Here is a 25288-nt window from a genome sequence, read left to right as displayed (position 1 = left end):
CGTGGAGAGACCTGCTGACATTCACAGCCCAGCACCCCCTGGGGGATTGAGCTGAGCACCCTGGGACGAGCTGGGGACAGGGAGGGGATGGTGGGCAGAGTCTCTTCATGGCACCAACGACCCATTCACCCATTAGTGACCCCCCCCCCGCAAGGTCCTGGGCATTCACTGATCCCAGCCCCTGGCCCCCCAGATGTGGAAACAGAGACTCAAAGAGAAGGGAGGATTTGGCCAAAATCATTTCCTGAATTAGGAGTCCTGTGTCCTGTTCTACTGCTTCTCAGCAAATCTCCTGCCCCCATACCTCCTCCACATCCACCATCTGCAGCCCCAGCATTTCCACTAGAGAATCATTCTGTTCGGTTGCACCCCAGGAGGCAAGCAGGACAGTCAGGCAAATGAGGGAAACTGAGGCTCAGGCTGGTGAAGGGGTAGAGGGGTCAGAACCCACCCTGGGCCTGTCCTGTCCTGTCCAGTCAGCAGGCACCTGACAGGCTCAGAAGGTCCTTGGAGCCAGTGCAATGCTGGACACCAAGGGCACAAAGATTCGGGAAGCTTCCAACAGAAGCTTCCAACAGACCCTATGTAACTGAGGCCAGGAGGAGGCCCCAGCAGCCCTCCTCCCCCTGCCTGGCCTCTCAGGCTCTGTCTTCCTTCTTCCAGAGACCCTGTCCCCTGCCATCTGCAGGCCATGCTGCGGCTGGGGCCCGGGACAGAGCGGGTTTGGCCCCAGCCGTGACAGGGCTGCCCTATCTGCATCGGGGAGTCCGACAGGCCTCACCTGTGCATCTCTCTCCCCATACTGTGGCTGGGGGACAGGGGGCTGCGGAGAGGACGCCCTGGTCCCAGGCAGCAGGTGCACTCAACCGAGCCCCCATGGGTTTTGGTAATTAATTAATCATTGGGCTGCTTAAAAATTAACAACAGCAGAATGTTGGGGAGAAGACTTAACCCGTGTTGGAGGCAGAGAGGAGGAGCTCACTCTTTCCCTGGTGACCCCTGGACCCTGTGACACAGGTGGGGGGTGTTTGAAGGGATCTGGCTCTGTACCCCCCACCCCTCCCAACCTCCCTTGGTCTCAAAGGAAGTCAGGGCTGAACTCTCAGTGGAGGGTTGGGAGTATAAGATGGGGTCAGAAAGTTCCTCCAGAAACAAATTTCCCAGGCTTGGGTCCAATCTCTGTCCACGGGCACTTCCCTGGACAGTGTGACCTAACGTGAGTGACTCCAGGTGCCGGACCCCAGTCTCCTTATCTGCAAACCTATAGTATTTACCGACAGGTTGGCCTGAGGATTGTCTAAGCTGATGTCTACCAAGAGGATGCCAAGAGCCTGGCACTTAGTAGGTGCTTGGGGACTTCCTTCAGGGACCTGACTCCCTAAATCCTTATGTTATGTCTGCCCCCCCACACACACACCCCCAGGGTCAGAGTCACTCTCTTCTGCAATTAACAGTCAAATTCAAATTTGATTCCAACCCCCAGGGAAGGGAAAGTGGCCCTTTCTCCAGGGCCAGGTGGGAAGGTGAGTCAGCTTCCTCATCTGGGCTGATTCACACCTGTGTTGGGGGCGGAGCCGGGAAGAAACAGACAAGGATGCTTCCGTCCCTTCACTGTACGGCAGCCACGTCACAGCCCCAAGCTGGTTAGTTCTCCCAGGCCCGAGCTGGAATGGGGGGCAGGGGGATGTAGATGCACCCCCCCAGAGGGGGTGATGTTGTCCCTGAGACCCCGGAGAGGGGCTGAGATGCCCCCTCATACAGCACACCAGAGACAACTGCACAGCCTTCCTCCCCACTCCTTCCCCTGCACCGTTAGGTAACAGAGACCAGCCCTCCCCACCAGCCCCACCGCCCCCCTCCTCCCTCCAAAGGTGCCCAAGGGGTCACTGAACGAGTAGTGGTGACTCAGGATCGGGAAAGGCCCATGAAGTCATCCAGCGGCCACCTCAGGAGTTGGGAGTTCAGGAGGCTGTCTGGACCCTGGGCTCACCGGGGAGTTCCCCAGGGAGGGGCCGTCTGCTCCCCGGGCTGTAGGACAAAGATGACCCACTGACAGACAGAGACAGGGAAGCTCCCAGCCCTCGACTCCTCCTGCCCTGACTGCAGGCTTTGGCAGAGCCGTCCCCGGCCCACCCAGCCACCATTCCCCACAGCCCGGCCCCAGAGAAGCGGAGGAGCGCCTGCTCCAACCCGCTGGCCCAGAGCCCGGGGCCTGGCCAGACGGAGCTAGCGAGCAGGACTGATTGCTCTTATTTCTTGCTGGGCACGCCACCCGAGCATCCCAAGCTTTTAACACTGTGGCCATCAGAAAAGCTGAACATCAAGTGTTGCCCAAGACCCAAGGCCCCTGATGGCAAAGTAACAGACCAGGGTTCCAACTTGGACATTTCCCCGGTCTCAAGGCTTGGAGCCGTTCACAGAACCTTTCTGAGCTTCAGTTTTCACCTCTTAAAATGAGGATCATGAAAGCCACCCAGATGCTGGCCCAGTGGTTGGGAGGTTAGAACGAACACATGGGGCAGCGTCCTGGCAGGAAGCAGAGCTGGGAGGGGTGTTAGGAGAAGCGAGCCTGGACAAGGGCCACTCTGAGCTGGACAGATGAGCTGTGCAGAGGTGCAGGGGAGGAGCTGAGAGTGTCCCCAGAGCAGAGGGACAAGGAGGGGCTGAGGGGGAGAGCCAGTGAGGAGGCGACAGGAAGGAAAGCTACACGGACAGGAGCGGGGCGGGTGGGGGGTGTTGGTTGGAGGAGGAGAGCAGGGGACAGACACCCTCCCATCAGCTGAACCCACTAGAAGCTGCTGGAAGAGAAACCGCTGTCCCCAAAACCCACGAACAGGACAACGGGACAGGCAGGATGAGAAGTGCAGAGAAAGGACCTTGGGGGGCGGGGGGAGGGGCAAGCCAGAAAATGATCCGAATGATAATGAAAATGACTTCATTCAGCAAATGTTTACTGAGCCGGAGCCATGGCCACGCTTTGTTCTGGGCCAAGGGACAACATGGTTGACCCAGACAGACCAAGTCCCCACTCTGTGGAGGGAGAGGGAGGCAGAGAGAGGGAGGTGATGGGGCCACGAGAGATGTTTTAATGCAAGAATGTCCCCACAGGGCCATCAGAGACTATTTATACACATGGGGAAACTGAGGCCTGGAAGGAGGCAGCGACTCGCCCAAGGCCACCCAGCGAGCCGACAGCACGGGAAGCTCTGCGCGCCCGCCCCCACCATTCCTCCAAGGCCCGGGAGGTTGCTCAGGCTTGCAGGGAATGGGGACCCAGGAATTCCCGCTCTGCCCGGGCCCTCCTTGGCCATTCCAGGCTCCGCCGAACCACGTGTGGCAGGGTGGGCGCGAGGCCACGGTGGGGGAGCAGGCCACGAGGGAAGCGATGGGCTCACACTCCCAGACAGGCCAGCACATTCCTGCTGGGGTGCCACCGGGCCACCCACGCCGCCCCACCCCGCTCCCCCGCACACAGTGCCCATTGTCTGCCCTAGACACTTTGAGCTGCCGCTGCCCCCGGCCTCCGACACCACCCCACACCCTCCTGTTGCCAGGGCTGGGGGGGGCGGGCTCCACAAGCCGAAGCACCCCTGTCTCAGCCCACAGCCCCCCAAAGGGCAGCCACACCAGCTCTCAGGGAGCCAAGCAATGACCAGAGAGGGAAGGCAACTCGCCCCAAGTCACCCAGGCCAAAATTCAAATCCCTGGACACAAACCCCCATGCATTTCTCTTCCCTAAGAACTCCCCTTCCAAACTCCTCTACCCAGGGAGGCTCTGGACACCCCAGCTCACAGCTCCTCCCTCAGGCCGGGCCTCTGCTGGCCCATTGGCGACCCCTGTCTTCACGTCACCCTGCCTGGGTGTGAATATCCCCATTTTACAGTCCAGGAAGCCAACTCAGGAAGGAAGGCGCTTGCCAAGGCCACCCAGCGAGGAGCAACCGAGATGAGATCTAGCCCAGGTCGTGAGTCCCAGCCCACGCCCTCCACCTCCTGCAGGGAACAGCTTGGAACAGAGCAGGCCTGGTGGGCGGCACGGAGAGAACATCCAGGGGGAAAGAGGAGTCCAAAGAAATCACAGCAAGGGTGTGTTTGTGGTGAACAAAGGCAGGGCCGTCATCAAAGACGTTCACGCGTCCCTCACGCGGGTCCCCATCCCACGATCCAGGCCAGGCAGCCGGGAGCTGGGACACAGGGCGCGGGCTGCGTCGGGGAGAGGGGAGCGTGTTCCAGGTGGAGGAGTAAATGCAGGTTGGGGACATAGTAGGGGCTCTGCCGGCCATTAAACCAGGGGCCTTCCATCTAAAATATCAGCCCCCAAATATTTCAACCTCCCTTATCCACCGCTAAAATGACAACTTCTGATCTCCATTTTCTGCTTTCTCTTTCTCCCTAGCCCCCACGGTGACTTCTTCTAACCCACGACAGTGCCAATCTGTCTACCGGTCCTTGGTTCCCTCCCGAGGGTGCTAACACATGCTGTCCCTGCCGGAAACACCTCGTAGGAGCCTTATGACTCCTTCCCTTGATGGCTCACTCCCTGGCCGTGTCCTTTGGCTTCCTTGCCACCTCTTCCTGCTCTCGATTTACAACACATTTCCGTGTTTCCTGGTTCAGCAGCCGCCCACCCCTCCACACCCCTGCCCCGTGTAGATGGGAAGGTGTACCACAGCTGGGATTTTGGTCTCCCGCGGTACGAAGTAGCCAAGGGAAAAGAAGAATCGAGACTGATGACTAGAAGTTTTAACTCAACATACCTGGAAAATGGGCTCCAAATCGAGAGCCAGATCGCTTCTGGCCCCGAGAAGCTCCCGTCTTCTCCTCTGGTCAGCACCCAGCACCCCCACCGCCAAGGAGGACCATCCTGCAGCCTCTCCCCTCCTTGACCCACACATGCACGTGCAGCCATGGCCCCAGGCTCCTTTGTGTGCGTGACTTTTTGCTCCCAATGGGAGATTTGTCCGTGGTGTTGTGGGCAGTGAGGAAGACCCGTGGGTTTTGAGCTTAACAAACTAGGTGAGCAGTGGTGTCCTTTGCTGAGCTGGGGATGACCAGAGAGACACCTTGTGGGGGGGGGGGGGTCTGGTGTTCTGTTTGGAGACACGGGAGAGACCCCTGAGCACAGGCTGGTGATGAAGGCAACGTCAGCTTGTTGGCACCCTTGAGGCTGGAGAGTAGGGGCACGTTGGAAAGATCCACACGACGGAAGTCCTCTCCCTGCCACAGACCCAGAGCCACATGCTCTGGGTCAGGCCCCCCACCTGCTCTCCACTGACACGCCAACCTGACCTGTATTTCAGGGGGGGAGTTGAAGCCCAGAGAGAGAGAGTGACTTGCCCAAGGCCACACAGTGGGTAGGGTTGGGCCACACGTCCCTGCTCTGCCCTCTGGACTCTGGTCCTGCCAGCTAGGCTGAGAGAGACCTGACTCGAGCCCCGACGAGGGTCTAGCCCATGCGGAGGGTCCGGGTTAGCTGCGAGGCGTCCGGAGTGCAAAGTAAACTGTGAAGGCTCCCCAGGCGAAGCAGGGCTGGCGACAGGCCAGAGGAGCCTGGGGCAGGGTAACCCCCACCTGAGGTCACCGTCTCCCCAGCAGTGACATCACTGCTCTGGGCCGCACAGCTGGAGGACCAGGCAAGCCGAGGCGGGGCCAGGGAAGCAGCTAGAAGGACGTCACAAACCCTGGGACGACACCCCATCAGCAGCCAAAGCCCCCTGGAGCATGACTGGCCCTCGTGTGCCTTGGAAACCAGACCGAGAGGCTGTTGGGGTGGGCGCCCATTGCCTCTGGTTCCGGGGGAATCATCTTTGCAGATAGGGAAACTGAGGAACGCCTCTCCCAAGGTCACCTAGCCAGGGAAGGGCACATGCTGGGAGGAACCCAGCACAGTGCTCTGCCCTTTGGCTGTGTTCCCTGGGACAATGCTGTGCCCAGCCAAGGGCCACAGTCCTCAGAACCCTGCGGGGTGAGGGCCGGAGGAGAAGCCAGAGCAATGGGAGGGGGCCGTGCTCGGGAGGAACCACTGCCTCCAGGAGCTCACAGGAGCCCAGCTCAGATGGGATCCGTGTTTATCCACTGTCGTTGCACAGAATGTTGACCTGTATTTGTCCCTGCCCCACGTGGCTGTGTCCCCAGCCCCTAGCACGATGCCTGGCACATCGTAGATGCTCAGTAGACGTTTGAATCAGCAAACCAATCTATATAAGGGCAGAGAAGGCCGCTAAAGCTGTCATCACTGGCGCCCATGACGGGACCTCAGACAAGGTGGGAGGGCGTGGTCGGAGCTCAGCCACGTCGGGTCTCTCCCTCCACCTGCCTGTCCTACCTTGGGTGTCCATGGGCCGGGGCTCCTTCCCAACCCCCCACTCAGCCCCGACTTCCAGTATGTTCCCTGCCCCTTCCCACAGCTCCTTCTTCCCCGGGGGCTTGTTGGGAGCCAGCGGGAGGAATGCCTGGCCCCTAGTCAGGGGAGGTGCCCCGGCAGGCGGGAGGCCGTGCGCACACGCCGGGGACTGCTCCGAATTCCAGCTCCCACGAGCCTGCTGGGAGCATGCCAAAGCGGGGCCAGCAGCCCCGGGGAGCCCCTTCACAGAAGCCAGGGGGGCTACAGGGGGAGCCTGGGGAAGGGCTGGTGTGGGGGGTGGGGTCCCACAGCAGCCGACGGGCAGAGTGGACGTGGACGGGGTCCAAGGGCCAAGAGCTGGCCACCTCCGTGCCCAGATGGGAAGACTGAGGCCCCCTGGTGTCAAACTCCTGACTCTTGGCAGGCGGCAGATCCGGGATGGCCAGCGTTCTAGGGGCGGGAGGTGGGGGGCTCAGCCTGTGAACAGACACCATACGTCCAAGGAAGAAGAGGGGTGTCTGAGCGGCCAGTTAGCATGAGCCCTTGAGAAAGAGCCCTGGACCAGCGGCGGGCGAGAGGTGGACGGTGCCTGGGGCTGTCCCTGCCCTCTGTGGGACTGGCAAAGCCCCTCCCTCCCTCTGTCTGGAGTCTCCCCTCATTCCGTGAGGAGCGGCCCTAGGCGGGCTCAGCACCCTCAGCCCCTGGGAGTTCAGTGGGCACCAGGAGGGAGGCCCAGGAGGGAAGGAGGTGGCAGAGCTTGTAGAAGGTTCTCAGCCTGACCTCTTCTGGCTCCCCTTGTCCCATTCCATCCTCTCCTGGTCCTGGGTCAAGGCCAGGTATCAAGAGCTCGGGCAGCAGCCCCTGCCCAGCTGTCAGCGCCCGAGCTGCCGCCAACGCCCATGCTGGTGCACCTGGCCTGCCACGGCGCCCCCTGCCGCCACCCCCTCCTCAGGCTCCCCCCCCCCAAGCTCCCGTGGCACCGGCAACCCATGGTGTGACACTGGGACTCCTCCAGACAGCTGGATCCAGATTTCCAGAACCACAGAGCCTTTGAACTAGAAAATTCTAGCGCCACGGGTTCTTACAACCGGCAAATTCCAAGGCCATCGAATGTTGGAACATTTTCTGTTCCAGGCCCAAGGTTCTTATAACTAAATAATCTCAGAAACGCAGCGTCTCACAACCAAAGATCATAACCATGGAAATGGATTTAGGGCACAATGCGAGCGGGCTCTGAGAAGCAGATTCCCAAACAAAAGTCCCATTGTCCCAGAGGACACCAGCCCGTGATCTTCCCACCCGCCAGACACACAGACATCCCGTAAGGGAATGAGCCCGGCCCTGGTGGGGGTCGTTCCTCTGGCTCCTGCCTTGGAGCTGTGTCTCTGGGTCTGAACAGCAAAGGCGGGAAGGGAGAGGAGAAGGGAGAGGGCGCTTCTGAGCAAACAAAAGGAGCTGAGGACCTCACCTCTGGGCCCTGGGCAGGTACCTTTGCCAAGAGAGAAGAAGAGAAAGAAAGCCGTTGGTGCCCCAGGTTTGGGCGGCGGGTATGTGGTCACAGAGGGTGGTGGCAGGACCAACCCCCTCCCCGGCTGCCAGAGCTTGGAATTTTCTCCTGGCAGGAAGGGCCCACCCTCCTAGGAATGGAAAACAATCCTTGGCATCTGGCCCCTGAGGCATGCAAGGTCCTTGACAATCAAACATTATTATCTTCCCTGGCTCACCCAGGGCAGAGGGGAAACCGAGGCAGGTGGGGGTCTCTGTTTAAACCAAGAACCTGAATGACCTCTGGCAGATTCCATGGTCCTCCTCTCTGATGGAAGAATGTCAGAGCTGAGAGAGCCGCCGAGGAGGGGCCCGGGTCAGCCCAGGCAGGGCAGATGGGACCAGAGACCAGAGGGAGCAGTGACTTGCCCGAAGTCGCCCAGCACGCCACAGCAATCTTCTTCCCTCCACAAAGGCTCACTTCCAGGACCTCCTCCTCTAGGAAGTCTTTATAGATCAGCTCTCCTGAGCCCCTATGCTCCTTAAGATTTTACCACTCCAGGCCAAGCAGTGTGCTCTAACTTCTGTGTTGTTGTTGCTTTTTTACAGATGATGTTTTCTAGGTATTCTGTGGGGAAACGTCTCAGCTTTCTAGCCTGGTGCTATGGTAGTTTCCCCTTATTGTCCTGGAACCAGAAGCCTTGGGTTGAAGCTTCCATGCCGCCGCTCAAACACCAACCACGGCTCCCCGCTGCCCCGACAAAGGCAGGAAGGCACTTCCGGGGCAGGGGTCCTGCGGCCTCATTCCTTGGTCCCACTGGGCAGAGCTCTCACCAAGTTCCTGGCAGCCGCCCCGGGTCATCTCTCTCCCTCACTCCCTGCTCCCTGGAGCCCCTTACCCACCCACCCCCCGCCCCGACAATCCAACCCTCATCCCCCAGGCCTCAGCTGAGACCACCTGCTAGGGGCACAGGCCTCCTCTGGGCCACCTTGGACTACCCTCTGCTGCCCTCACTCCTTGGCAGGGGACGGCCCCACAGTGCCTGGCAGCTTTGGGGCGTCCAGGACCTCCTAGCTCAGCCCACTGAGACCCCAAGAAGGCCAGTCCCCTGTTACAGGACCCCCACAGACACCATCCACACCCAGAGACACACAGCGCCTCTCATTCTCTCTCTCTCACACCCACACGCACACACAGTTCACATGTGCACACATGCTCTGGTGCACGCATGTGTGTGGACGCACATGCACAGCTCAGCTATGCACACACGCACAGGTGCACACGTGTGTGCAGACGCACATGCGCAGCTCAGCTATGCACAAACGCACAGGTGCGCAACAGTGCGTACAGACGCACATGCTCAGTGAATGCAGGCACACACATATGCACACCTGCACACTGACGCACACCCACGCGCCCAGATGCACGCGCGCATGTGCGCACACACGCCCGCCTGCCCCTGGCCCCCGAGACCGGCTGCAGGAAGCCCTCAGCTGTCCAAGCCTTTTTCACTTCAGCTTTTCCTAAATTTGCTCTGAGGAAGTTGTGGCCGCCCCTGGGTTCTCCTCTCTGTCTCATGCGCTCCAGACCACATCCCTTCCCTCCCTGGCTTCCCTAGAACCTGGAGCAGGACGACCAGAATAAGGTCAAGACAGTCAACGTGATGAGGAAGACCATTCTACCTATGGTGGCAAGGGGTAGCGCCGAGGGAAAGGGAAGAGGTGGGCGCGGGGGGACATGGGGCGAGCGGGCTGCAATTGTTACTACGGTGCTTTAGAGAGGCCTCGCGGGGAAAGTGCCACTTCTGCCGACTTCTAGAGGGGGAGCATTCCAGGACACGAGGAGAGCCGGTGGAAGGGCCCTGAGGCAGCAGTGTGCCTGCCATGACAGAGGAACAGAGAGAGGAGGCCAGTGTGGCACGCAGGAGTATGGGGAGAGAGGGAGGTGAGGTCAGGGACGGGGCACTGGGGCGACGCGGGCTGCTGTCTGCATCCGGTGGGAGCTATGCAGGGTTTGGAGCTGAGAAGAGAGGCACAGTGTTTTATTACTGTGGTAAAATCCACATCCCATAAAATTTACCACTTTAAGGATTTTTAAGTGTACACGTTAGCGGAATAAAACTCCTTCACCTTATGTAGCCCGCAGCCCGCAGCCCGCAGCCCTGCTCCTCTTCTGAACTGGAGACTGCGGGGAGGGGTGTCGTTCGACGGGGGCTCCAACAGGATCACCCTGGCTGCTAAGCGGAGAAGAGACACGAGCCTCCAGAATGGAAGCAGGGGAGCCAGTCAGAGCGCAGGCAACCCCGGGTTCCACCACGGCCACGCGACCATGACCATCTGGGTGACTCTGGCAAAATCGCTACGTTCTTCAATTCGCACGTTCAGTCAGCTGCTTATTCAAAAGGTGTTTATTGTATTGAACACCTACTATGTGCTCAGCGCTTACTGGGTGCACCGGGCACGAGAGGAGCAGAGCAGACAGACACAGCCCCTGACTCAAGGAGGTTGCCGTTTGGCTGAGAATTGGACATGGAGCCAAAAGCAGCAAGAATGGATAATGTGATGGCCGTCGTGAGTGGCGGTGAGCGAGAAGCTGAGACGGTGGGAAGAGGGTCTGGGGAGGCTTCCAGGAGGAGGTGACTTTGGAACCCAGCCTCGAAGGGCAAGCTGGGACTACCCTCTGCAGAAAAGAGGGGAAAGCATTCCTGGTGGGGAGCCGCCTATGCAGAAGCCACCTGCTTCTATGAAAGGCTTCCTCCCTGTTCACTCCTCCAGGTAAAGGGGCCCAGAGGAGCCTGTGGGTCAAGCCTGGGTTCCTCTTCCGTGAAATGGGTGCCCTCTTCGCGCCTGCCTCCTGTAGATGGGAGGAGTAAATGAGCCAATGTTTGACAAGTGCCAGATGTGGTGCCTGGGACACAGTGCACGGATGGACCAAGGTCGTTAACGTTCCCGAACCCACCCGCCCCATCATAGTCTGGAGAACAGGGGCCCCTGGTGCAATGGAGGGTCTCAGGGAAGACCTCCCCACGACCCCCATCTAAATCTCTCCCCAACTTGCTTCTTGCTGTGCCTGACATTTCTCTATCAGAAGCTCGTTCCTTTGAATTATGCTTCCCCACCTTCCAGAACAATCCATTCCATTGAGGTGAACTGTGGGCAGGTTATTGCTCAGCCTTCACAGCTCATCGCAAGCCTCCCTCTTTCGGAAAGCCCTCCCTGATTGCTACAGCCAGGGAAGTCCCCCTCCTCACTCTGCACTGGCCTTTGGCCTTCTGACTCCCAGCCTCAGAGCTGAAAGGGCGCTGAGAAGTCATCCCTCCCTGAGACCCCAGCTTCAGAGGAGGAAATGGAAGCCCAGGCCTCGGGGGAAGCAGGGACAGGAGCTGGGCCACCACCATCGCCAGGCTGGTTGCTGTCCAGGAGGCCCTGCGGCCTGAGCAAATCAGATTTACTACTTGCCTTTTTTAAGTCATTAATCTGGGATGCCTGGGTGGCTTAGTTGTAAAGCATCTGCCTTAGGCTCAGGTCATGATCCCGGGGTCCTCAGATAGAGCCCCGCATCGGGCTCTCTGCTCAGCGGGCAGCCTGCTTCCCCCTCTCTCACCCCCCTTGCTTGTGGTCCCTTTCTCACTGTGTCTCTCTGTCAAATAAATAAATAAAATCTTTTTTTTTTAATTTAAAAAAATTTTTTAAAAATAAATGAATTATCCGATCTTTCACCCAGACCGAAGGAAACGTGAGGGCGGCCTCCGTATCACCAGAGGGACTGCTCGGCGGCCCGGGTGCCCAGAGCTCCTTCATCCCCCGGGGAGGCCTCACTTCCCATTAGTGCCTCTCGGGCCACTGGCCCTTCAGACCACTTCCAGGTTTGTGCTGTTGATCAGATTTTAAAGACGAAAGCCAAGCTTTGAACTCCAGAAGTCAAAGTCTCCATGAAACAAGTCCACTCAGAGGTCACCCCCAAGAGCTAGTGACTGATTTGGCCCTTGGAGAGGTCACTTGTCACCTCCGGCTTATTGGTCCTTGGGGACCAGAACAGGCAGAGCCATGTGGGGCAGCGGCCCTCTCTGAGCCCTGGTGTTGCCATCTGTGAAATGGAAGCAATATTGCCTGGTCGCACATTCAGTATTTACTGACTGGGAGCGCAGGCCGGACACTGAGCAAGGACTCAGGGCAGGAGCCAGGCAGGGCACGTCCTCCACCCGGTCCCGTCGAATCTTCGCTGTGGCCCTCAGAGGGCTGCCACGGCACTGGAGAGGAAGAACCAGGATCCAGCCCTGGCCAGTTCTTTCCTGTGTCTCCTGTGGGGGCCATTACAGCACAGTCAGAGGCCGGGGCCACACGACTCCAGTGGTCCCCCATTGCCGAGACACAGCAGCCTGTGATGAGCTGGAAGGCAGGCTGGGGCAAAATGTTGAAGAGCCTTGAATGGCACACCAAGGTGCCCAACACATGGTTCCTAATGTGTCTGACATACGAATAGGCGATTGTGCCATGGGGAGCCATGGAAAGCTTTTGAGCAGGGGTCGGCCGGCCTTTGATTGACTATAAATGTTTGGGGCTTTAGATAGTGCTGGTCCCAGGAGCAAAGCATTAGGCCCAGAACCAGATCCCTGTGCTCGTTCCTCCAAAGCCTCCAACCACCCTCCACCCCCTGCTCTGGGCCTCAGGACTCTGACGTCTGGGTGACGTCTGGGGACAGCCTCAACCCAGCATCTCTGCTGGCTTCCCCTTGGGTTCGGCCGGCAGGAGATCCAAAGGTTGAGGATGGTGGTGTCCTGGCAAATGTTCGGCAGCCAGCTCTCTGGGAGAAAGGCCCTGATTTGTGGTGGTTACGGATTTCCCTGGTGTAAATACTGGCAAGCCAGAGGAGATGGACAGACAGACGGATGATGGGCAGTGTGTGTCCTAGTGGGCCTCGGGGTTGTCACACCAGTGTGATCACGGGCCTGGCCAGGATGGAATGGTGTGGTTGTGTCAGTGTCGCGGTGTGTCGGGGGTTCAAACGAGGGTGATGACAGCATCCTGCCTCCTGTCGAGGGGACTTTCTAAGTGGCCCAAGGTGCATCCCTGTCTTACCCGGCGCCCCTGCCCGGAGGTCTTCCCGGGATGAACATTGCCCGGGTCCCTGTGTTGTGCCTGTGGCTGGGAGACCAGAGGAGTGGCCTGCCATGGGGCCGGGGCTGGCTGAGAGCCCTCGGGGTCGAGGTGGTGGCCCACGAGGATGGGGAAGTGGTGAGCCGGCTATCTTTAGCGTCCTCTCTCGGAGCCCTTTTCCTCTGCGTGCTGCTGGGGCTCCAGCGGCAGGCGGGGCGGCGGGGAGGCACTTCTCCATAGTCATATGAAGCCTGAGCGCCCGGAGGCCAGCCCGGGGGCCAGGGGGTCCACCTGTCTGCCGCAGACCTGCAGCAGCATCTCCCGCACTCCCATCTGTCAAGGGCTGCGCTGGGAGTCGAGGGGTAGGGGTGGCTGCCAGGGGACAAAGGGACATGAGAGCTGCCGGTGCTGCTGGGAAATGCTGCCCGGCCCCTTCCTCACCTACAGCCTCCAGGCACCTGCTCCAGACTGCGGTGCAGAGGCAGGCACTCAGGTCCTGGATCCTGGGTTTGAACCTCTCCTTCGGCACTCCGGAGAATCCCACGTGAGGGTCCATTACTCAGCTCGTATTTTCTCATTGTGAAAACAGGAGTGAGAACAGGAGCGGTGGCTCCCAGCTCCCAGGGCTGTGACGACCCCGCAGGGACACAGCGTGTCAGATGCCCAGCAGAGAACAGCCCAGCTCTGTGACCCCGCCGAATTCCCTGAATGTCTCCAGCCCCCCAGCTTCCCATCTGTACAATGGGAACAGTAGTTGTAAGGATTGAAGTACTTCGGAGGGTCTAACACAAGCCTTGGCACGAATGAGTTCCTATCGCCAGGCCTCAAATCCCAGCCCTCCCCCTTATCCACTGTGTGCCCTCAGACAAGCTGCCCAGCCTCTCTGAGCCTGTTTTGCCTCTGCAAAATGGAGTAAAAAGGGAAGTCGCGCAAGGGCGGATCCTGAAGACCGAGTTTCTGTGTGTAAAGTACTCAGGACCTTGCCGGGATGGAATAAGGTACTCACAGCTAGTGCCACCTGTCCCCACCGGCCAGTGCCCCCTAGAGGCAACATCTAAGGGAGCGCTGCTCACTGTGGGCCCTGGGGGCCGCGGAGCCTGGGCCCTGGGCCTAGCTGTGTCGCAGGTCCATGAGACTGATGGTCGAAACATGGTCAGGATTCTGCATTTTTGGAGTTCTGTTGTGTTCACAGTTCTGTTGTGTTGTGTTGGGTTCCTGGAGGCCGCCTCACTCACTTCCAAGCCCAGGGCTGTTATTTCCTGCCTCCTACGGAGTCTGGGTCTCGCCCCAACCCAGGCTTCTGCACTTACTGGCCAAGGGGCAGGGGAAGCTCCCTGGGCTCCTGGGAGCGGGCCAGGAGTCTGGCCCCAGGGGAGGGGACGTGATGCTGGAGAGGTTGGCAAGCCTCGAATACCAGCCTATGCAGTGTGACACCGCATGGAGGGCAGGCAGAGACCCATGGAGCTTCAGACAAGTAGCTGCGTGCTGAGAGCCCATGGGAGGAGGGCGAGGCCACCGGGAGCGCAAGGGTGGGCTCCCAGGGCTGGGTCGGGGCTTGGGGACAGGAGGACAGAGGACCCAGCCGTGTGGCCTCTGCTGGCAAAGCTGTCTGTGAGGCTCTGGGGTTGGGTGGGGGGAAGGGGGCAGAGTACCCTGGGGGCGAGCTCAGGAGGCGCAGTCAGGTCCCCCCCACCCCGCCCCCTCCAAGGCCATCCCCAGGTGAGCTCAGCAAAGTCACTGGCTCTGTCCTGCCTTTTAAGGCAATGGTGGCTCCCACCACCTCCCTGTTCCCACTTGCTCAGAAATTCTCAGCAGGTATTTTCTTTTCTTTTTTCCTTTTTATTTTTTTTATTTTTTTTTAGGAGGAATGGAATGAGACTCCTTGTTCTGACACCACAGGATTCCAGCAAGGCCTGAGGGCTCTGGTGACAGGAAGGGCATGGCGACAGACAGCAGGCACAGACTGCAGGAGACCAAGACGGCGGCCCCACCCACCGCAGGCCCACAGCAAAGCCTGGAGACCCCTGGCTGGGGTATGCAGACACACACACACACACACACACACACACACACGGGCATGGGCATGTCTCCGAGACACAGGGCACATTTACTGAGCATCTACTCTATGCCAGCCCCTGGCCAGTCCCCTTCACGGACCTGCCTCCCTTAGGAGTGCGAATCCAAGCATGTTAAGCCTCCCCTACCTCAGGGCCTTTGCACCTGCTGTTCTGCTCAGCCAGGGGTGGGTTGGTCCTCTCTGTAGAACTCACTCGGGCTGGATTTTTAACACTGTCTCATAACGGCCCCCCATTGCTCTGCAGCCCACTGGCTGGTTTTATTTCTTCATGGCATCCATCGCTTTTTTTTTTTTTCTTTATTTGAAAGAACAAGAGCTCAAGCAGAGGGGAGAGGCAGAGGAAGAGGGAGATGGGCTCCCTGGGAGCCTGACACAGGGCTCGATCCCAGGGTGCTGGGATCATGACCGAAGCAGAAGGCAGACACTTAACTGACTTGAGCCGGCCCCACATCCGTCACTACTGAAACTGCCTCGTTTACTCCCGTTTACCATCTGCGTGCCCACCTAGATCAGCTTCTGGAGAGAAGGGCCACTGAGCTCCCCACTGCTCCCCCAGCCGCTGGAGGAGTGCCGGCTCTGCAGCAGGTGCTCAGGATTTGAGCGCAGCTGACCCCACGCACTGGTGGTTGGCCTTTCCCGCTGCCCGCCCACCCCCAGGAAACCCTATTATTCCTCCTGTCCTAACAACCCCAGCTGTTCTGTGCCCCCCGCTGGGGAGGACTTGCTCATTTGGTCCCACTGACACCAAGGAGGTAAGTGTGATGTGTGTCCCCCCCCCACCCCTCCCAATGAGGCTGGGACTTAGAACTGCTCAAGGTCACTCACTGGCCAGAGGCAGGCAGAAACAAAGAGGATGGGAATGGGAGGGTCAACAGCCAAGTGCTCGCTCCTATCAAGCAAACCTGCCCCTGAAAAGGGCTGTGTACATGTCACGTGGGTGGAGACTCCCTTTTCTGAAAGGGAGTGGTGACCCCAGCACCTGGAGGTGTTTCTGTGGCGTGGGAGGCTTGTGTGCAGGTCAGCCTGGGGGCACACAGAATATGCTTTCCTCCCCTTAGGAGCGAGCCTTTGTCCGCTGGACCCTACATCCCATTATTCTGGCCATTACCAACTGACTGGGTGGGGAGACAGCCAAGAGAATCCCACAGAGGTAGAGCCCAGGTCCCATGCCTGCCTCTGCCAGAGATGCCTGGCACCTCTGGTGGCCCTGGACCAAGTCCTGACCCCTTCTGCCTGTGGGTTTGACCTCCAAGATCGCAGGGAATCCTGGTTCGGAGAGCCCAGTAGGAAGAGGGAGAGGGAGAGATGTCACCACCACCCAAAGCCTGGGGCCCTCCAGCAGGATGCTGCCCACCCACCCCCTGGTGGCCAGGGCCTGAAGTGCAGCTCCAAGCCGCTCCGGAATCCCAAGGACCCAAGGTTGGGGAGGCACTGTGGGGGCCTACAGGGGTCTTCTGCATTAGCCCAGAGCCAGCTTTGAGAACCACTCCCCCCAGAGCCCAGAAGAGGCTCCAGAAATGCTAGCGTCAGACATCATGGGAGGGTCCCCAGCTTGGGACTCCTCTGTGCACGCCAGACCTCACCCTGCCTGTCAAAAAGCAGGACCCTTGTCTAACTTCAGCAACCTGTTCTGGGCTTCCAACCTGGGCATCAGTACTCCAGCCCACTCACTGCGGGGACCGTGCTAACTGGGAACCAGAGGGTCTCAGGCCACCTCGAATGTACTTGGTATCCACACCAACCCATCCCTAGCTAGCGTGAACACGGCACGGGGTGCCAGAACCAGGTGGCCAGTGGCTCCCCAGCTGGGCTGGGAGCACCCAGAGCTGCCCTGGCTGCAGCCTCAAGGGCTGAGGCAGACCACACTACAGAACCAGAGGCTGTGTGAGGCTGCTCGGGCTGAGGATGGGCACCGAGAGTCTACAAGAGCATCGGACACCTCGAACACCAGGGTTGAAGCCTAGTTGGTCTCAAGGGCGTCAGCGGGTCAGGCTGAAATCAAAGGCTGGGTGTTGAGCTGGGAACGATCCAACCGCTCAGCAGCATCACAGGTGCCCAGGCCCAGAGGACAGTAGATGCCCCCTATGCTGGCCAAGAGAGCACAGGGTAGAGGCTGAACAGTCCCAGCCCAGATGGGAAAAGGGGCCCAACGGCGTCACCGGCTGGCTGAATCTCACTGGTGCGCTCATGTCCCCAACCTGTGATAGCTCTCAACTGGCCCCTTCCCGTGTCAGCACCCCTGGGTCCTCACAGGCCCAGGTGCCTCTGCCAGGCAAGCCCACCCTCTCCCAGTGTCACTGGTGGCAAACAAGCCAGCACTGGAACCCAAGCCTATGTGGATTAGTGACTGAATTAATCTTCCATTGAACCGACCAGGGTTGGTCCTGCCAGGCCCATCGGCAACTCCAAAGACCACAGGAACATGAAATCCCCACTGCCTCCCTCCAGCCAGGCTGCCACCCACCCTGTGCAAACACACCCGAGCTCTACAGCAGAGCCAGCGCCACACCTCCTCCGCGGGGACACACGCATCTACACAAAGCCTGCTGCTCCCGGGGCAGACCAGGGCAGTTTCGTGCTGCCCTTCCACCCCATGGGCTCCGGGCACTGAGCCACACAAGTGGGTGGGGGGTGGTAGGGGGAGGAGACCCTTAGCGAAGCCAGAGGCCAAGGGCAACATCTCTCAAAGAACACGAGGCCCCTGTGGCCACGGCGGCAGCAGCCGGGACCAGAAAGAAAACCAGAAGCAGACGTCACTGGAAAATAGTTTTTATTGAGATCCCACCAGCTACACAATCTGCTCCTGACATTAAGCTCCTTCTTCCTTTGCAATTCGGTCTTTCTTAAGTGGTCCCTGTGGAGAGAGGGCAGAGGGCAAGGTCAGAGGGAGGAAAGCAGCGAGGCACAAAGACTACCCTGCACCCCACTGGGATGAGAGACTGTGTGGGCTCTGTAGTCGGCACAAGCTCAGCCCCCCTCTCCTAGCCAGCCAGGCGGCTCACCATGAACGCTTTCTTCTCCTCCACCGTCTGGAATCGGCCATGGCCAAACTTGGAGGTGGTGTCAATGAACTTAAGGTCGATCTTCTCCAGGGCCCGCCGTTTGGTCTGCACCAGCAAGGACTACAGGCCAAAAGAGAAGGGTTAGTTACGAACAGCCGAGCCTTCCTCTGCCTCATCTTGGTTCACAGGCTGCCTCAGCAGAGGACCGGCAACCTCCATCAGCCCCTTCCGCAGCCCCTCCAGGCTGGCGGCTTCCCCAAGGATCTCCTCCTCCTGCCCCCGAGCGAACCGCTGGAGCACGCCAGACAGGGAATTTCCTCTTCCCAGGACTTCAAAGCCATTGCTGGGGCGGCAAGCAGGCCCCTCTTCCTCTGCACTGCCCTCCACAAAGACCCGCCCTGACGCAGAGGGCCCCAGCCTCACCTTGCGGAGCGTAAGCACTCGCTTCTTGGTTCCCACCACACAGCCCTTCAGCATGACAAAGTCATTGGTCACTTCACCATAGTGGACAAAACCACCCTGGAAAAACAAAGGTCAGGTCAGATAAAGCACGGGACCAGAGATCGCTCAGACGACACACACGAAAGACCCTTCAAGTTCAAGGTGGTCATCGCCACCTGATGACCACCAGGCTGTTCTCAGAAGGAAGGCAGCAAGGAATGTTTCCGCAGTGTGACTCGGGCGCTGTGCCCAGCGCTCATTCCAGAGCCTCATCACCGAACAGCTGGGCCTGAGACCCCACTTCTCACCCATCAGCCCCAACAACTGGACTAAAGACCCAGCATTTCCAAGTGACAGACAACCAGGTGCGGTCTACGCAGGGCAGTTAACAGACTCTGGAAACAGCCTCCATGTGTCAGCCAGGACCCAAAAGCACTAGGGTCCCAGCCCACAAGGGAGGCCTGGCACAAAATCCTGCCAGAGCCAAGAACTTGGAAGCTTGGAGAAGACGGCTCTCATTACTCACCAGGGGGTTGATGCTCTTGTCAGACAGATCGTAGTCGGTGGAGGCATTGTTCTTAATCAGCTTGCCGTCCTTGATGAGGTAGCCCTGGCCAATCTTGTAGATCTAAAAGGGGGAACAACCCTTCAACACTGGGAGGGCACAGTCATACATGGCCCTAGACGGCAGGCCAGCCAACGGGGGCAAATAAAACCTCAGCTCAGGGGAGGGCAGAGGGCTCTGGATGGAAAGCAGCTACCAGTCCTACTGATGGGGTACCCCAGGCCGGGGACCAAAGGAAGCTGGCTGGGCCTGAGAAGCCTGCCACTTGGCTGAACCAGGGCAGAGGCCTCCCCCAAACTCCAATCCCAGGTCCCTCTGGGAGTTAGCTGAACCACAACCTCCTTCGATGGCACCTTACAGATCATACCCCAAGATCCAAACCATGCCTGTCAGACCAGATGAGCACCTTGGATCCATACGCATTCCAGAAGCGCCCCCACCACAGTAGCCCCAACAGGAACCAGAAACCGCACTTCCCACAAGGGCTTGTGTCTCCCTTCCCCGCTTGTCTTCACAGGGGCCCCCTTGGCACCTCACCTTCTTGTTGATCTCCGTGCGGTGATGGTAGCCTTTCTGCCCAGCCCGAGCCACAGAGAAGGCCACGCGGGCAGGATGCCAAGCCCCAATACACGCAACCTTGCGCAGGCCCCGGTGGGTTTTGCGGGGTAGCTTCTTGGTGTGCCAGCGGCTGGTGACACCTGGAGGAGATGTGAGCTTGTCACAGGGGCGTCTGGCACTCGTGCCATCAGCCCCTTTCCTGCTGAATGCCTGATGGGAGTTTACTCATTTGTGGTACATGCACAGAACAGCATTTGACAGCCACTGAATCTGAGGAACGGGTGGGTTTAATGTCCTCTCCCCACTCCTATGTCCTCAGGCTGACCACCTGCCCAGACATAAAGAACAGGTTTTCTCAACCTGTAAAACAAGGTCTTGGAGAATCAGCCCTGAACTAGACAGGGACCATGTGCATTTCACCGCATCCATCAAGTTCCTCACCAGCACAGGCCAGGCCCGCCCAACTTCCCAGAACCCTCTGCCTTCTGCAGTGGGCGCCAATGGGGAGGGTTCAGCCGGACAGTGAGGGATCTCCCCCACTCCTTTGTGCACTCCCCGCAACCTGACCACAGGGCTGTTATCAGAAGGCAGTGAAGCAAGTTTCTGGAATCTTAGGCCATGTGCCCAACGCTCATTCCACAGCCTCAAAGATCTGGCCCTGAAACCTCTGAGTTTTACAACCTGGGTCACTCTAAAGCTCACCTTTGTAGCCTTTGCCCTTGGTGACACCAATGACATCGATCATCTCGTCCTGCCCAAACACTTGGTTCACAGGCACCTGCTGCTCCAGCCTCTCCCGGGCCCAGTCCAGCTTCTCAGCCACTGTGCCTCCGTTCACCTGGATCTCCATGAGGTGGGCCTTCTTCTGGCGCAGAGGAAGCAGGCGCATCTAGGAGGGAATCAATACAGCTCAGATCCCGAGCTCCAAGCTCTCCTTCCATGGCAAGGGAACTCAGGGTGGGAAGTCTGGCAACTCTGAACCTCCTGTCTCCCTACTGGCAAAAATGAAAAGACTCTTTTCCGTGTCCTAACTCCCCACTGGGTACAAGTCCCCTTCTCAATTCTGATGCCCAAATTCACCATGAGCTGATCCTTTAACAGACATGTAAGGGCCACGCCAACACAAGCAGACTGGAAACAAATCCTAGGACCAAAAAGCCCCACATTCCTGATCATCAGTGTTTTGGCCGGTCCCTTTGGGGTACTGCCTTGGTTTATCCTGGCCATCTACCTTAGCCTACTCACTGTCAATAAGGCATTTACGCTGTGGGAGAGTAGAACAGCAACCTCAGTCAAGGGCAAAAGCTGCAAAGATTAGGGCGAAAAAGAATTCAAGGCAAAACTTCATTAGAACAGCCCAGCACTGTCCTACAGAACTTTCTTCAGCTTCAGTAATGGGCTTACTACAAACGTGAGCCGATGGTCACAGCTAACCACAGGGAAATTGAATCTAACTAAGCAATCAACTAAAACCCTAGGATGGCGGCTCAGAACAACTGTACACAAGAGCAACTCTGACCAAGTCAAGAAAAGGCTCATTCAGTTCACAGGAAGTCAGATTTAAGCACAAATGGCCAACATCTCACTACTGACTACTGTTTTCATTTAGGTAATTCACAGCATCTAAGACTCACCAGTTCCTTCCACTGCTTTTCCTAAAATAGGGCAGTTTCCTTAATACAAAGCCCATAGAAACAGGGCGCCCTCTGCTGGCAACAGATAAACCAACACCAGACTGGAGGCACTAGGCACTGCCTCCTCAGACCTTAACCTGGTCTTCCCCTGCCCCCAGAAACCAAGGGAAGTGCAGGTTCCCCACTAGGCTCGCTGGCCCATCCATTCAGACAAGTAACCGGAACCGGTTTTACCACCCCTCGAAAATCCTGAGACAAAGTCAGTTCGGGCTGAGGATTAACTCAGCAGGTACCTAGGTAAGCACCTGATAACGGGCAGTGGGGCAGTGGCCCACCTTTTGTGCCCCTCACTGAGTTCTCACCTGGGTGTGAGCGATGACCCGGATCACCTGGCAGTACTTCTTCATGCTGTTGAAGTCCTTCTCGAGTTGCTTTTTGCCATCATCATCCTGCCACTTCTTGCAGTACTTGGTGAAGGCCTTCTTCTTAGACTTATGCCTTCAGGAGCAGAGCAGAGTTGGGGAGGGGGCCGGGTGCAGGCCTTCATCACCCCTCCAGGGGGTGAGCGGAAGGCACACTGGCACCACTTGGGGATGGGGCTCATTGCCGGCTTCTAAGGAGCCTTTTCCACCGGCAAGCGGAGCCTGGATGGAGCTCATCGGGCAGAGCCGAGCGGAGCTGAGCAGAGGTCCACAAAATTAATGCAAGTCACAAGCATTCAAATACACACTAATTCTTGCTCCGGCTGAGCCATTAACCCAACCACACTCCCGGGCAGGACGGGGGGAGTCACACTGTTCTCTCAGGTTCTAATCAGAGTCCCAATACTTCCTAGCAACTAAGAGAACACTGAATACTGAGTCCTCAGCCAGCACCAACTAGGATGAACATGAAGGTCCAGAGGTGCTCAAGGTGTGCCCTCAGAACTGTTTGTTCAGGAGGCAACAATTAAACCAGACACCAGAGCAGCCCTCCCCCAGCTACAGAGCGCTACTCTCTTCCCTGCTGACACAGAGTGCGTGGCCTCCTTGTCCCTTACCAGTTCTTATAAAAGCGCCTTTTGCATTCATCACTAATGTGCTCAGCAAAGATGGTCTTAAAGGTACGGAGGCCTCGAGGGGTTTCCACGTAGCCCACGATGCCCACAACCACCATGGGTGGGGTCTCCACAATGGTCACAGCCTCCACAACTTCCTTCTTGTTCACCTCTGCCAAGAAGAGAGGGGTCAGACTTGAGTGGGATGGCTAGAATCCCCAACAAGGAACCACAATGTCTTGCAGAAATGTGAAATGCCCGTTTAGTTCAAGAGGACAACCTGCTTCGGTAACAGGCAGCTTTGCAGAAATGAGGCCCCTTATCAGCAGTCTGGACTCCCAGACCTGTCCTTACCACGCACTGGAATTCTAACTCAAAAAATACCAGGACTCTAATACACGCTTCAGTTCTCACCTATCATGAATCTTTCTAAAAGCAAATTCCTTGTTGCCTAGATAATACAAGTACGACATATAAAGGGATGTGCTAACAGATCTGAGCACAAGGTAGGTGTTCGATGTCTACATTAGAATGTACCGTGGGGGGGGGGGGCACCTGGGTAGCTCAGTGGGTTAAGCCTCTGCCTTTGGCTGGGCACATGATCCCAGGGTTCTGGGATGGAGCCCCATATTGGCAGGGAGCCGGCTTCCTCCTCTCTCTGCCTACTTGTGATCTGTCAAATAAATGAATAAAATCTTTAAAAAAGAAAAAAAAAGTACTTTAAAAAAGAAAAAAAAAGTACAGGAACCAGTGCTGTTTTACTGAGTAGTTTTTTTTTCTCCATTGCACTTCATAAACCAGAGACATGGGCAGCATTAAAGCTTTCAGGTTAAGGTACACAAATACTCATTAGAGCACTCTTTGACACTTTGGCCGGAATAATTTACTCAGGTAATGCCCTGACCTCGATACATCCCCCCCCAACTAAAGCAGTAATGCCAGCCACCTGTAGCCTTCACTAGTCACCAATCCTAACGGAGACTTCCATTCTGTCAGGAGGCCAGCCTGCCCTTTCTGACCGCAGTCCAGTCCACCCCACCCTCAGCTCCTCACCACCACCACGCCCAACCAGCGTGAAGGGGGCTGCCTGTACTCACTGGATCCTGGCCTGTCCACCTCCCGCACGATGTGAGTCATGCCAGCCTTGTAGCCCAGGAAGGCTGTGAGATGAACAGGCTTAGAAGAGTCATCCTTGGGGAAGCTCTTCACCTTCCCACGGTGCCGGCTGCTGCGTTTCCGAGGCAAGAACCCCAGGGACCCGTGTCTGGGAGCGGAGAATTTCCTGTGAGACTGCGAGAAAAGGGTCAACGTCAGCACTCAAGCTTGTCTTAAGGAGCTCACGTCGGATGACCGGCTTGCCTCAGTGGTGCAAGGGTCTGCCGCCACACGGCGTCCACACCAGAAACCCAGTAGCTCAGCCTACATGCTTACGTGCTGGGCTGGGTTCGGAGATGGGTCACTGACCCTTAATGCCTTGAACCTTTGCCTCAAAACCTCATTTTGTAACCAAAAAACCAGCCTCTCCTTTCTTCTCTAAACAGGACAAAAGCACACCAGGTGATGTCCTTAAAATGACCTCACAGGTTGCTGTCAAGGCCACATTAGCACAAAACGGGCGCAGGGACCAAGAACTGGGTAGCAAAGGCCACCACACCACAGGCTCCCCGGCTGGACGGACACCAGAAGGCCCCTAGAACTCGACAGAGCCAAATCAGAACCTGACAATCAGCACGGAGCCTCTGTCCGCCCGTCAGTGAGTTCATCATCTGTGGTTCCTGGGAACTCCAGAGGCCTTACGTGGGGCACCGACGTGCCACCCAGGTCAGCCCAGGCTTCCCCCCCCAACCCCGCGCTGGTTTCCGAGGTCAGCACAGGAAGGGCCTAGCGCCCCCACTCAAGCTCCCCCTGGCCCACGCGCTCGCGGACTCTCATCTAGATTAACACTGAATGGGTGAGCTCGAGACCCAGAAGTGATCAGTGCCTCGAAAATTTCCGGGCTCGGGACCTCCAAACCGGAGCCCGCCCCACCGGCCTTCGCCAGCCGACCCGCGGGCCCCAGGTCCCCGGCCTCCCGGATTTTCGGAAAATAGGCCTCGCTGGGGATCTCGCTAAGACCCCCGTGCTCTCGGAACAGGCTCCCGGCGCCCGCCGAGTTGAGATGGCGCCGATGGGCCACGGATTGAGCCGCACCGCCGCGCCAACAACGAGAAAAACACCCTAGTAACACATACCATTCCGCCGCCGAATCCTGCCGGTAGAGGTCGGAACTATCGCGACGAGCCATTTATAAAGCCCCACCTGGGCCCGCCCCTTCCGGCGTACGAGCGCGCGCCCGCGGTGGACGACGGGTCATGGGGCGGGATCGGGCCGTCATTTCCACGCATGCTCATCCTCGCCGAGCGATTGCTCTGAGCGGGACGTCACCTTTGGGGGCGGCGATTAGAGACTACGGCGAGCGACTGGGCTCAAACTTCGTACTCTGGCCAAGAATAGGGACGCGGTGGCTGGCTTGTGGGACTTCAGGTAGCTGCCAAAAGTGCTGGAAGACGCCGTTACGCTGAAGCTAAATAGCTGTGTCTTTTTTCATGTGAAATGCAGTCACCTCCAGGATTGAATAACCCAGCTGCGGGTTTCAGTTACAACGCGTCTTCGCACGTGGTGTCCCATTTCCGTCCCACTCAGTAAATCCGCGGTGTTGCCATTTGTCGGGCACGCCGGGTTGGGACGAGTTGCCCCGCTGCCACCTGCGCAGAGTTGGAGAGAAAAGACCGAAAGCCTGGTTTCCTGGCTCCCGATCCAGAGCCGCTTCCACGATCAACTTGCCGTTAATGCATTGTTTTCGGACGTGCCGTCCCTCAAGCCTCATTTCAACCACTTCTCCCGGTGTCCAGCTGCTGTGGCCGGGCTTCTGGCTAGCTGCCCAACCTCGAAGCCTGGCCCTTCTGCCTCGGGGACCCTCGCTGATCTCTGCTTACACCCCTACCTCCCACCTCCGTGACCCAGGAGGCTCCTAAGTGCTCTCCCTGCCTCCAGGCTTGCCTCCCCAAATC

At 58.1% G+C, this 25288-nt stretch overlaps 1 protein-coding gene and 3 non-coding genes across 4 annotated transcripts; all 4 read right to left on the bottom strand.

Annotated features, from left to right (window-relative positions):
• Positions 1-17755: 17755 nt before the first annotated feature.
• Positions 17756-24564, bottom strand: RPL3 (ribosomal protein L3). The gene is made up of 10 exons (XM_004743282.3): positions 24470-24564; positions 23336-23528; positions 22242-22410; positions 21565-21700; positions 20271-20457; positions 19548-19708; positions 18972-19073; positions 18428-18523; positions 18005-18124; positions 17756-17856 (listed from the first exon to the last, which is right to left on the bottom strand). The coding sequence occupies exons 1-10, from the start codon at positions 24470-24472 to the stop codon at positions 17812-17814; spliced, it is 1212 nt and encodes a 403-aa protein (XP_004743339.1). The 5' UTR covers positions 24473-24564; the 3' UTR covers positions 17756-17811.
• On the bottom strand, positions 18636-18729 carry LOC123393116. Its single transcript, XR_006607846.1, has one exon. It is a non-coding gene; the product is annotated as a small nucleolar RNA U83B (small nucleolar RNA).
• LOC123393118 lies at positions 21701-21755 on the bottom strand. The gene has a single exon (XR_006607848.1). It is a non-coding gene; the product is annotated as a small nucleolar RNA U82P (small nucleolar RNA).
• LOC123393115 lies at positions 23946-24009 on the bottom strand. The gene has a single exon (XR_006607845.1). It is a non-coding gene; the product is annotated as a small nucleolar RNA SNORD43 (small nucleolar RNA).
• Positions 24565-25288: the final 724 nt, after the last annotated feature.

Source organism: Mustela putorius, unplaced genomic scaffold, assembly GCF_011764305.1.
Source record: "Mustela putorius furo isolate JIRA1106 unplaced genomic scaffold, ASM1176430v1.1 tig00000738_pilon_pilon_pilon, whole genome shotgun sequence".
In the NCBI taxonomy this organism is placed as follows: domain Eukaryota; kingdom Metazoa; phylum Chordata; class Mammalia; order Carnivora; family Mustelidae; genus Mustela; species Mustela putorius.
The sequence above is the reverse complement of the archived record's forward strand: the minus strand, read 5'-3'. Positions and strand labels throughout refer to the sequence as shown.

Coding starts and splice junctions, on each gene's coding strand:
- RPL3 (XM_004743282.3), bottom strand. Junction 19,074..19,547: donor GCACGGAGATCAACAAGAAG/GTGAGGTGCCAA, acceptor TCCCCCTTTTAG/ATCTACAAGATTGGCCAGGG. Junction 18,524..18,971: donor ACAAGAGCATCAACCCCCTG/GTGAGTAATGAG, acceptor TTGTTTTTCCAG/GGTGGTTTTGTCCACTATGG.